Below are 12,790 nucleotides of genomic sequence, written 5' to 3'. Positions count from 1 at the left end.
GGTAATTATCGATATGTATGTTCTTATTGCCATTTGGTTAATTGTTTTGGATTTGTTTTTGTAGGTGTTTTCTTCCCTTCCTGTTTTGTTCTCTCCTCTTGTGATTTGATGAGTAACTTCAGTGCTGTGTTTGGATTCCTTTTTCTTTTTTTGTGTGCGTATCTATTGCAGATTTTTGGTTTGTGGTTACCATGAGGTTTTGATATAGCAGTCTATATATAGACAAGATTGTTTTAAGTTGCTGGTCTTTTAATTTCAGATGCATTTCCAACATCCTGCATTTGTGCTCTCCTCACAATTGCTGGTTTTGATATCATATTTGTGTGTGGATGATTTCCTACCTTTACTTTATGTTTGCCTTTACTGGAGAGCTTTCCCAGTCGTAACTGCCTTGTTTCTAGTTGTGGCCTTTTCTTTTCCGCCTAGAGAAGTTCCTTTAGCTTATTTTGCAAAGCTGGTCTGGTGGTGCTGAATTCTCTTAGTTTTTGCTTGTCTTTAAAGCTTTTGATTTCTCCATCAAATCTGAATGAGAGCCTTGCTGGGTAGAGTATTCATGGTTGTAGGTTCTTCCCTTTTATCACTTTAAATATGTCATGCCACTCCCTTCTGGTCTGCAGCTTCTGATGAGAAATCAGCTGATAACCTTATGGGGATTCTCTTGTATGTTATTTGTTGCTTTTTCCTTGCTGCTTTTAAGATTTTCTCTTTGTCTTTAATTTTTGTTGATTTGATTACTATGTGTCTTGGCATGTTCCTTCTTGGATTTATCCTGCCTGGGACTCTTTGTGCTTCTGGAATTGGGTGACTGTTTCCTTTCCCATGTTAGGGAATTTTTCAGCTATTATGTCTTCAAGTATTTTCTCAGGTCCTCCTCTCTCTCTTCTCCTTCTGGGACTGCTATAATGCCAACGTTGGTGCATTTAATGTTGTCCCAGAGGTGTCTTAGACTGTCCTCATTTTTCATTCTTTTTTCTTTGCTCTGTTCTGCAACAGTGAATTCCACCATTCTGTCTTCCAGCTCACTTATCCATTCTTCTGCCTCAGTTATTCTGCTATTGATTCCTCCTAGTGTATTTTTCATTTCAGTTATTGTATTGTTCACCTCTGCTTGTTTGTTCTTTAGCTCTCCTAGGTCTTTGTTAAACATTTCTTGTATCTTCTTGATCCGTACCCCCATTTTTCCCCCAAGATTTTGGATCATTTTTATTATCATTACTCTGAATTCTTTTTCAGGTAGATTGCCTATCTCCACTTCACTTAGTTGTTCTTCTGGGGTTTTATCTTGTTCCTTCATCTGGGACATAATCCTTTGCCATGTCATTTTGTCTAACTTTCTGTGACTGTGGTTTCCATTCCACAGGCTGCAGAATTGTAGTTCTTCTTGCTTCTCTTCTCTGCACCCTGGCTGTCTGAGAGGCTTGTGCAGGCTTCCTGGTGAGAGGGACTGGTTCCTGCCCACTGGTGGGTGGAGCTGGGTCTTTTCCCTCTGGTGGGCAGAGCCAAGCTAAGGGGTGTGTTTAGAGGGCTGTGGGCTCAGGAAGACTTTAAGCAGCCTGTCTGCAGATGGGTGGGACAGTGTTCCTGCCCTGTTGGTTTGGCTTGAGGTGTCCCAGCACTGGAGCCTACAGGCTGTGGGGTGGGGCCACATCTTTGTAAGAAAATGGTGGCCTCCAGGAGGGCTCATGCCAATAAAGTATATTTTACTAGAAGTAATTTACATTGTTTTGTTAATTTCAGGTATACAGCAGTGATTCCATTGTACATACACATACTTTTTTTTTCAGATTCTTTTCCATTACAGGTTATTACCAGATATTGAGTATAGTTCCCTGTGCTATACAGTAGGTCCTTGTTGTTTACCTATTTTATATATAGTATTTGTTAATCCCCAAATCCTAATTTATCTTCCCCCACCCCCACTATCCCCTTTGGTAAACCATAAGTTTGTTTTCTATGTCTGTGAATCTATTTCTGTTTTGTAAGTCAGTTCATTTGTATATTTTTTTTAGCTTCCATATATAAGTGATATCATATGATATTGGCTTTATCATACTAAGTAAAGTAAGATAGAGAATCTCTAGGTCCATCCATATTGCTGCAACTGGCATTATTTCATCTTTATGGGTGAGTAATATTCTAGTGTGTGTGTGTGTGTGTGTGTGTGTGTGTGTATGTATGTATGTATACCACAACTTCCTTATCCATTCATCTGTTGATAGACATTTAGGTTGCTCCCATGTGTTGGCTATTGTAAATAGTGCTGCTATGAACACTGGGGTACAGGTATCTATGAATTAGAGTTTTCAATTTATACTGTTTTCAATTTATCATTTTACTTTGAGAAAGAGAAAAGAAGTGTTGGTGTCAGTGAATGTTTACTTAAAAAAACTATTTGGGTTTCCAGAATTGTTAACAAGAAATGTGCCCTTGTTAATATTTAATGGTACAATTTTAAAAGTTCAGTTAATCAAAGTTTAATTAAACAGATTAATAGATTGGTCAGAATCTCCTCTCTAATTCTGTTTTTAGGAAAGAAAGCAAATGTCGTTAAAGAAAGCTGGAAAAAAAAAAAGAAAAAAACCATGAAACTTCCTGAATGTATTTTAGGGTTAAAAATAAGATTCAGTAAAATTGCTTGTACATTCTACACCTACAGTACTTTACAATGATAACTTGTATTGAGGAAAAAGACCATGATGCTTGATAAGGAGAGGGAAAAGTTCCCTATGGAATTCTTAACTAAGGAATTGCAGAAGAGTCAACCAACATATTTTAGCAATATTTTTCTTAGGTATTTAGTATAGAAAAAAATAATGGTGCAGGAAGGATCTACAATATAAATGTAGGTAGCTATATATTTTTATATTACTCGTTAAGCAGTTCAGTTAGTATGTATTTTGCATTTCATTAGACTGTTGTATGTGTGGATAGTAATGAGAATTATAAGAGCTCCCTTTCCCAGAACACCTATGGTGTGTTCAAGCTTTATGCTGCCAGGCATTTGACATACACCATCTAAAACCTAACACAACCCTGCAAGATACATACAATTACTATTTAACTGGAGAAGGAACTAAGGACACAAGAAATCAAGGGACTAACTCCAAATCCCACAGCTTGTAAGTGAGGGAGCCATTACAAACTCTGGCTGCCTCAAATGCACCAGAGCATACAAGCTTTGTTATAATTCATATTATAATTATTAACACTATTAAAGGAAATATTTATCACTAACTAGGTGACTTAAATCATTTAACCTTTCTAGGCTTCAGGTTTCTCTTCGGTAAAATGGAGTTGGCTAGTTGATTTGTAAGGTTTTTCCAGTTTTCAAAAAGGAACATTGATTTATATAGAGTAAGAAAATTAAAATGGAGATTTTTTACAATGTTTTTTGTTAAAAATAGGTTATTAACACTGGCCTTTACTAAATCTTGTGATGATGGGGATCTACCTTAAGATGTTCATGTGATTTCTCCCAAATCTCTAGTCTTATTAAGCCAGGACTAGTGATCTTACCATTTTCAATGTTACTCCTTAAAACTTACATATAAGAGGAAATTTTGTAATTTTCTCTGGACTACAAGAACTATGTACTTAAATCTTGGCTTTTCAAAGAATCAATAACTTGGACTCAGATATGAATAATGCAAAGAAAACCATTTTTCTGATCTGAAAATAATAAAAATTTCAGTTTTTAAAAATTCATGTTTATTTAAGTACCTTTCATAGACAAATGAAAATACAAGCATATTTATAACATGGTAGACATACATATAAATGAAATGTATAAGTACTTTAGACAAAATTTAACACATAGACAAATTGATAATGTGCTTACATTTGGCTTTAACATTGGCTGTACATTAACACGGATATTGAAAAAAAAGGTATGTTTTCACAAAAACTGCTATAAAATGGTCACATTTGTCTTAGTAAGAAGTTAGATTTCTTAGACTGATGTTTTATGTAAACTGTGAAGCTCTAATTTAATCATTCACCTCATATGGTAGCATTATTTGTAAGTGAAGTATATTTCTGTCAATAGAAATGTACGTTTAACTTTTAAATAATATAACATTTTATCAAGACATGCCACATATATTAAACAAACATGCACGACACATTAAAACTTGAATAATTCATGTACCTTTATTCACAGTATTTAGTTTTGCTATGGCACTCTACCTTTGTGAAAAATATATTTAAGATTTGGCACAGAATCAATAAACTCTATTGCCACTAATCAGAACAAATGTGATTTAAATTTTCCATGGCACAGAAAATGCTCTATCACAATTTACCTCTTCCCTTTACAGTTTATGGACCAATGGCAGTTTTCTATTTTAGTTGGAATAAATAACAGATATTCACGAACTAAAAGTCCTGTCTAGGTGTTTTGCCTACACTCTAATTGGAAATGAGTCAGTTGCGGTTTTTGTAGCAGTAAAACATTTCCATCTGTATTGTGGCCAACGAATTTCTAAATAAGGGCTTTATCAGCAATAATACATATCATTATGAGATGCTTTTCTTTGGGAGGCAGAGAGGTTGAAAGGAAATATGGATCTCTTCATAAACCGGGAATGTAGGTGGTAAGGAGAACAAATGCCAACTGAGGCAGAAGCAGGGAACGTTCTTTGGAAAGCTGGTGAGAGGACAAACCATGAAGTAGCAAAAAACAAAGGCAGGAACTCAGGACTCCATCAAGGTGGAACAGACTGCCACGGGATTAAGGAAACCAAAATCTGTCACTCAAAAGAAACAGTATCCAGAGCATTCTTCTATCAGCAAACTACCACTACTTTCTAGGAAAAGTTGTAAATTTCCACATCAATGTCTAAATCAAGACTGAAGAAATTAAGCTAACTGCCAACTTTTTTTTTTCTGAATTCATTAATAAATACAGTGGAAGGAGAAAGGGGATAACATTAAGTAAGTTTCTTCCAAACCAGAGAAGAGAAATCACATTCCCTCTAAGTGGAGACTTCAGTTTCTTGTGGTAACTAAGAAAAATGCCTCAGTTCTTTTTCACAGTTTTTCTAAGATAAATGTGAGGTGTTGTATTTTGAGAGACCGGTTGACGGTATCTACTCCTTTCATAAAACCTTGATAAATTAATATTTGTATTTATTATTAGGGGGAAAAGGAAGTAGTAGATCTTAACTTTACTTTTTATACAAATATGCTTTATTCTAAAAAAAACAGAGCAATGAATGTAATATTATTTGCTTTATGATCCTTGCTTTTCTGAGGGCCTTTAAGGGCCTTTAAACAGGGAAATGTCAAAAAACATCACACAGGTTAAATAAAACAGGCAAACTTTTGTCTTAAAGCTGTTAAGGTGCAAACAGACGTAAAGATTACGAACCATAGAGCACTGAATTTTCAAGAGTGAAATCATACCAAAACCTTGATAAGTTTTCGCTGACATCATAGGAGAGTAACTGGTCGGGAAGGTCACTGATGGTGCCCTGCACGGCCAGCACATGTGGGGCCAAGGTGAAGGGTACGTCGCTCAGAAGCTCGGCCATTAATGAGCTGTTTTCCAGAGTCTGGCCTGCCTTATTTTCCATCTCGGGGCCTGCTACAGTCACACTGGATGAGTTTTCTTTGACAGTCTAAAAATACATATATATTTAAGTCATTTAGACCTTATGGACTTTGAGGTTATATGGCATTAATATAACAAAATGTGGCATTAATATATCAAAGTGATAGAGAAATGCGGAATATATAAACATTCCCAGATTAGAACGCAGCTATTTACTTACTTGAGAAATAAATCCATCTATATCTCTACTAGGTTTTATTTACTTATTTTTAAAATTAATTAATTTATTTTTGGCTGTGTTGGGTCTTTGTTGCTGCTTGTGGGCTTTCTCTAGTTGTTGCGAGCGGGGGCTACTCTTTGTTGGGGTGCACAGGCTTCTCATTGTGGTGGCTTCTCTTGTTGTGGCGCACGGGCTTAGTTGCTCCGTGGCATGTGGGATCTTCCTGGACCAGGGCTCGAACCCATGTCCCCTGCATTGGCAGGTGGATTCTTAACCACTGTGCCACCAGGGAAGCCCTCTATTAGGTTTTAAAATGAATCCTAAGCCCTAATCTTATTCAGATGGACCACCTACGGGCCCCTCCAATACAAATGGGCCCTCTTGCTGTTTGGCTAGCCCAGATAATGTCCACAAAGTCTTTCTCTGCTTTTCCAAATCTGATGTCAGCTTCAGGCTTCACAGAATCCCTGGCTTCCCTCTGAAATCTTATATCAACATAGTTCAAAGTGACCTTGCTCACTAGAGAATGACTATGGGGCAAACTGCCCAGGATATTATTTGGCATTTCCTTTACATGTCCTTGCTAGTTGCTGTTTCACGTGCTTATGTCTTATCCCCAACTAGAATCTAGGGTCCTGGAGGGCAAATAATCTATTTTACCTATCTTTGTATTCTTTGTCTTGCATACGTTACTGCTTTACCCTAATACATACTTGGGAATTTACCTCTAATGTGTACCGTACGTAGTGGTTGATAACCTACCTGCCTTTCGCCGGAACTAAAATCCTATGTTATGTAAGTTTTTCAAATAAGAAGAATTGATACATCTTGTTCAATTTCTTTAAAGTTGGTATGTCTTTTTTTTTTTTGGTACGCGGGCCTCTCACTGTTGTGGCCTCTCCCGTTGCGGAGCACAGGTTCCAGACGTGCAGGCTCGGCGGCCATGGCTCACGGGCCCAGCCGCTCCGTGGCATGTGGGTCCCAGACTGGGGCACGAACCCACGTCCCCTGCATCGGCAGGCGGACTCTCAACCACTGCGCCACCAGGGAAGCCCAAAGTTGGTATGTCTTGCATGCAGGAGTTTACCAAAAGACATGCAGCACTAGGGTGTTCATTGTAGCACTCAATGCAAGCCCTGAGCTGGTAGAGTGAGCTGGTATCCATTCATCAATAGTAGAATGGATAATAAACAGAAGTATATTTACAGCAATGAGAACGAACAACCTGCCACTACAAGCTCCTGAAAGTTAACTCAAACCAGGTCAGGCAAAAATTTATTCCGCCCCCCCCCCCCAAGTCTCATGCAGAATCAAACTCCCGAGTCTTTACAAGGCCCATTGTGATCTGGCCTCAGGTCCTTCTCTGACCTTAGCCCGGCTGGTCTGTCCTTGCTCAGGCCCCTCTAGTTCCACTCTCTCCTTGCCGTGGCTCGTGCACAGTCAGCCTGCTTCTGCCTCAGGCCTTTGTTTTCCAGATCCTCCGCCCAAGAGGTTCTCCTCCCACATAAACACAGGGCTCTTTCCCTCCCCTCCTTTCCAGTGGTGGCCCAAATGTCACCTTCTCAGTGAGGCCTTTCCTGTTTCATTACACTGTTTCCTGCCACCTCACCTCGTCCACTCCAGCATTCCCTGTCTGCCTCTCCTGCTTCTGTCCTCTCCATAGTCCTTGGCACCTGGTTATAATGGTATATAATTTATTCTGATTATCATCCCTCAGAAGCTTAAGGAATTTTTGTCTCTTATGTTCACTGCTGTATCCCAAATGCCAGGATGAGTATCTAGCGTTCAGTAAATATTTGTTGAATAAGTGAAAGCAAAGACTTTTGCCTGAATAGGACTTATATTATAATGGCTATAAATGCTGATAAATTCCTATCTCTAAGTCTAGAGGAGAATGATTTTCTGTGTAGAAATAACAATTTTGTAAAACTTTTTATGGAAGTGCAAAATACAAACAGCAAGGGGGTACATCATAAGTGTATAGCTGGCTAAATTTTAACCAGTGAAACACCTATGAGCAACTGCTACCCAGATTAGGAAATAGAAATGACCCTATTTCTATAGGGTCATAGAAAGAGAGTGGTGTTCTCTTGCAGTCACAGTCAACTCCCTGACCCCTAGATCACCATTCTGACTTCTCACAACATAGACTGACTCACCTATTTTTATATTTTATTTTATTTTAATTTTAATTTTTATTTATTTATTTATTTATTTTTTGCGGTACGCGGGCTTCTCACTGTTGTGGCCTCTCCCGTTGCGGAGCACAGGCTCCAGACGCGCAGGCTCAGCGGCCACGGCTCACGGGCCCAGCCGCTCTGCGGCACGTGGGATCTTCCCGGACCGGGGCACGAACCCGTGTCCCCTGCATCGGCAGGCGGACTCCCAACCACTGCCGCCACCAGGGAAGCCCTATTTTTATATTTTAAATGAAGGTAGTCATACATTTTTGTTTGCAGCTTTCTTCCCTCAATATTATATGTATGAGATTCATCCATGTTGTTGCATGTGGGATTGAACATTTTTGAAGAACATATTTTTTGCAGAGGAGATACACTCTGACTGATGGCTTAAAAGAATTGTTTGGTTGCCATGTTGACAGCAGGCAGTGAGGGGTACAGGGCCCGGGAAGGAAGGAGGAAGACCAGCTGGGAAAGAGAGACGATGGTGATGTGGATTAGGGATGTGATAGTAAAGGTGAGAGAAAGCGGTTGGGTTTTGGATAGACTTAAAGGTTAAAGTCAATAGGATGTGCTGATGGAATAGGAGGTGGGGTGTGAGAACAAGGGTGGAGTCAACTATGAGGCCAAAGTTTTTGGCCTGAGCAATAAGAGTGGGTTGTCCATTCACAGGGATGGGGCTTGGACAGGAAGATCAAGAGTTCAGTTTTGGATGTTCCCTGTGCTTAGCAGACATCTACGTGGAGCTGTTAGTAGGCGGAAGGGTGTACTTCAAGTCTGGAGCTAGTGTGATCTGGTGGAGAAAGTCGGCTTGGTGTGTGCTTAAAAGAGGATGGGAGGAGAGAAAGTGAAGACAAAAACGAGAACAGACTGTTTTCCAGACATTATGCCGTAAACGGGAAATGAGATATGGCCAGTAGCTGGAAAGGGAAGTGGGGTCACGAGAGCTTCCTCTTGATTTTTCTTTTTCTTTTTGAAGTTGGGAGAAACAATGTCTGTTTATATGCTAAAGAGAAGAAGCTCCTAAGAAAGGAAAACTCCACGGAGATTCTGTAGAGCAGGAACTGCTCTCTTCCCCGGCCTCCCCCAACACCTAGAACAGAGGCTCTCAAGAAATACCTGTGTAGTAAAATGACTCTGGATGAATGAAGTTACCAAACACATCCCTATCAAGAGTTGTTTTACAGCTTCATGTGAAAATAAAATACCAGAATACTTTCTTAGGATGGCAAGTAGAACAAATGTAACCTCACCCGGTGATGACAAGGCTTTTTCGAAAGGTCCATGTATGCAATGAATGGATAGAATCTGCTTCCTGAAACCTGACTGGGATTTTAATAGTAAGTGTCCCTGGGTCAGCCGAGAGCACAGGTATCAGTGAGTAATGATGCCACAGTTCCAGCTTCTTTAAAGGGCATCACTATACCCTGGTTTCCTCAAGATTATAGATGCACCAGGGCTTTGGTTACCATGGGCCAGCATGGCAGAGTGTTTAAAAACACGAAGCATAGAGCTAGACTACTTGGGTACCAGTCCTGCCTATTAATAAGCAAATGGCCTTGAACAAGTTATTCAACTTCTCTGAGTCTGTTTCCTTAGCTGTATTAGGAAATCAATAGTAGTGCCTATTTCATAGAATTGTTATGAGAGTTATATGAAGTAATATAAGTAGTAAGTAATTTATGAGTAAGTAGAATAATGCTTAGCACATGTTAAAAGTCAGTGATAAATAAAAACTTTAGGAATGTCAGACCCCTCTTGGCTTTAGATAAAGTCTAGGGTCCATCCATTTCTTTTGTTTTTTTGACATTCCCAGATGGTTCAAACAATCTTACCTTCCCCTCTCCTCTTATATCTTGTCTTTTCTCTTAATCTCATGGGCAAATGTTCCCTAGATCTGTTGATCACATCCCATACTTGAACTTTCTTCTCTTTCTCCCTTGAGTACAGCATGTTCTCCAGTTTCATTAGCCAAATAATCTCCTTTCTTAAACAAAAGCATTCTTAAAATCTCACCTTCTCCACTAAAAAGGAGGTATGTTAACCCAGAGCACTCTGCTTTCTAAACGTACAACTTCTAAGGTTTACCTCTCTGGCAGCAATAGTTATTCCTTTGTTCATGCTTTTATTAATGCTCTTCCCTTTCCTTTACAAATCATTCTTGTCTGTCAGAGCATAATTCCTTGAGGACAAGACTATATCTAGTATAATAAAGGAACTGAGCCATGTGGTTTCTTGTTCAAGGTCTCCTGATAAAACTGCCATATACCTTGAAGGGGGCTGCTTCATGCACCTGGGCCTCCATTCTCTATTCCGTAGAATGAGTGGTGAGGGGCAAAAAATGATGATGGTGGTGGTGATGGTGACCGCAACTAGCGTACATTGAACACTTTGTGCCAGGCTCCATCTACGCGGTCTAAGTATATGAACTCATTTAAGTCTTGCAACAGCACTGTAGGGCGTGTCCTGTTACTAGTCATGTTAAAAACAAGAGAACACTGAGGCACAGAAAGGTTAGGAAAGTTGTCTCAGGTTACACAGCTAGGTAGTCTGTGGTAAAACTGAGAATCAAACTCAGTGATCTTCAAAGTTCTATATTCTAAGATCCTGTACCTTTCAGCCATGCTTTGGGTAGACTGGCTGACTGGATGAACAAAGCCTCGAAAATTTAGGGGACAGTACTGGAAAATACGACCGTTACTAACATAGCATCTTGGCTTAATTTAGAAGGAAAAAACGACTCTACTAGCTTTTACCTTTAGGAAGAAAGGATTGAGAAAATCATTAAGGTGACAGATATTAGACTGAGGAAGGATGGAAAAGGAACTATAATTTAAAAGATATTTACCCCTGGAAGTGAATCTACCAGTAGCCTGGATAAACCAGGGGGAAACACCATGGACAGTGAAACAAGATTGTCTATGAGCTGATCATGGGTGAAAGGGAGAGATAGGAAGGTATGTGGGCATGTACTACAGTATTCTTTCTACCTTTGTATATATTTGAAGACTTTCCATGATAAAAAGTTTCCAAAATTTAAATTTAGTTAAAAAACACTGTGGACACAGTGTTCCACTAAATGCCTCCTAGAAGGCTCTGAGTATCAGCGGTGCTATATGTCTTACTCCAGTATCTATTTCTTAACCGTTGGCTAGAGTGCCACGTTCCAGTCTCCAAGGAGGCTTGCCTGCCCTCTTGGCAGCAAGGGTGAGTGCCATGATGCAGCTGCTGTTGGCATGCTGAGCGTTGGAAGGGGAGAAATTATAAGACAAAGTAAGAGTAAGTCACAAAGAAAATGGGAGTCAAAATTCAAGGACCCTACACCCGCTAACCCTGCTCACTGAGTCCGTAGCTTGGCAGCCAGTGGCAGCAGAGGTGGGGGGCTGAAGGCTGAGACAGGTGCATGAGTCCCCCTGCAAAAAGCAGCCTTCTCTCTTAGACACAAAGGCTTTCAATTTTTTTCATTTGCATAATACAATGGGTCTTTAAAGGGAAGAATGAGTATGTTAACCACAATGGAGCAGGAAGAAAAGAATCAATTAACCTTATGGTTAAAAAAAAAATACTTCAAACATTATGTTCATAAGGCATATTTGTTACTTTTGTGATTAAGCCTGTTCACAGAAATGCTGCTACGATAATATTCTTGAATGTAAGTTCCTTCATATAATCCAGCTTTAATACTTCTTTTTCAAATTAACATTTGCCCTTACATGGGTAAACATGAGTATACCATGTCAGAATCTTTTTTCATCTCAGGGAGAAAATAAATGTCCTTATCTGAATCATGACAACAAACAAAGTTTACAATTAATCAGCTGTTTTCATGTTTGTATAAAAATTATTTCTTGTTCATCTGTTAGCCTGTTAAAAATGGGCTGGCCAGGTTTATCTGGGGTTCCTTACATTCTATTCTCTTTGTTTCGATTAACTCAAAGCGGTTTATAGGCAATATTCTTCCCTTTCTTGCAGAAGGGATGTAAAAATTCATGAGGTTCAATCTGTAAAATCGTCTTAGAGCTTAGGAAAAAACACACTCCAAGAGTACAAGGCACATAACACTTTTTAGTAAAAGTCTTAGAAAAATGAAGTCACTTTCCCAGAGCAACAGAAGGTTAGTGGCATCCTTGTGAACCTCACTCTTGGGTGTTTGGAAGCAAGAAAATGGAGGTTTAAGAACAGACTACTACATTTTTCCTGGCACAAAGGCTCCACTAACTGCCATGAAATCTATTAAGGGGAGCCAACTTTGCAAACCCGCTAACAATTTGGAGACTTCATCTACTTAGACATACCAGACTAAAGTATGAATAGTTTATTAATATGAACATCACCTATATTTGGCATCTTTTAAAACCTCCTGCCTTTTTCTGCAACTCGTGTCTCAGATAAGTAGAGATAAAATAGTGTCCTATAAAGGCAAAATACTGAAGTGTTAAAATTTAGAAACCAGCCTTAACCCCAACAGTAACAGAACCTATTAAAAGAACATGAAACCAAGTACAAAACACCCATCTATCACATTCAATTTACATGCAAAGAAGGTAGCTATATCAAGCATACTTCTAGGAAACGAGTTACAGTAAGAAGAGGTAATATCCAGCTCTGGCCGTCTATGCCTTTAAATTTTACGTCTATAAATAAAAGACATGTTCCCTTGAACAATAGCTTGAACAGGGAACACCGTCACTTTATCTCCTCAGATAACTATCCATTCTATTTTGGCTTCAGCTGCTATCTGCTTGCGTTACATCAGCGTCTTGATGGGGGTCGGGTAGGGGGCAAATCTGAGTCAGAAGCATCAGGGGACAAGAGATTAGGAAAAGGTGATACAAGTAA

At 39.3% G+C, this 12,790-nt stretch overlaps 1 protein-coding gene across 1 annotated transcript in view; it reads right to left on the bottom strand.

Annotated features, from left to right (window-relative positions):
• Positions 1-3,664: 3,664 nt before the first annotated feature.
• UMAD1 (UBAP1-MVB12-associated (UMA) domain containing 1) overlaps positions 3,665-12,790 on the bottom strand; it is a 234,945-nt gene continuing 225,819 nt past the window's right edge. The window contains exon 4 of the mRNA XM_059074743.2: positions 3,665-5,618. Coding sequence (XP_058930726.1) covers positions 5,361-5,618 — 258 coding nt within the window. The 3' untranslated portion in view covers positions 3,665-5,360. The remainder of the gene's footprint in view (positions 5,619-12,790) is intronic.

This window comes from Kogia breviceps, chromosome 9 (genome assembly GCF_026419965.1).
Source record: "Kogia breviceps isolate mKogBre1 chromosome 9, mKogBre1 haplotype 1, whole genome shotgun sequence".
Taxonomy (NCBI): Eukaryota; Metazoa; Chordata; class Mammalia; order Artiodactyla; family Physeteridae; genus Kogia; species Kogia breviceps.
The sequence above is the reverse complement of the archived record's forward strand: the minus strand, read 5'-3'. Positions and strand labels throughout refer to the sequence as shown.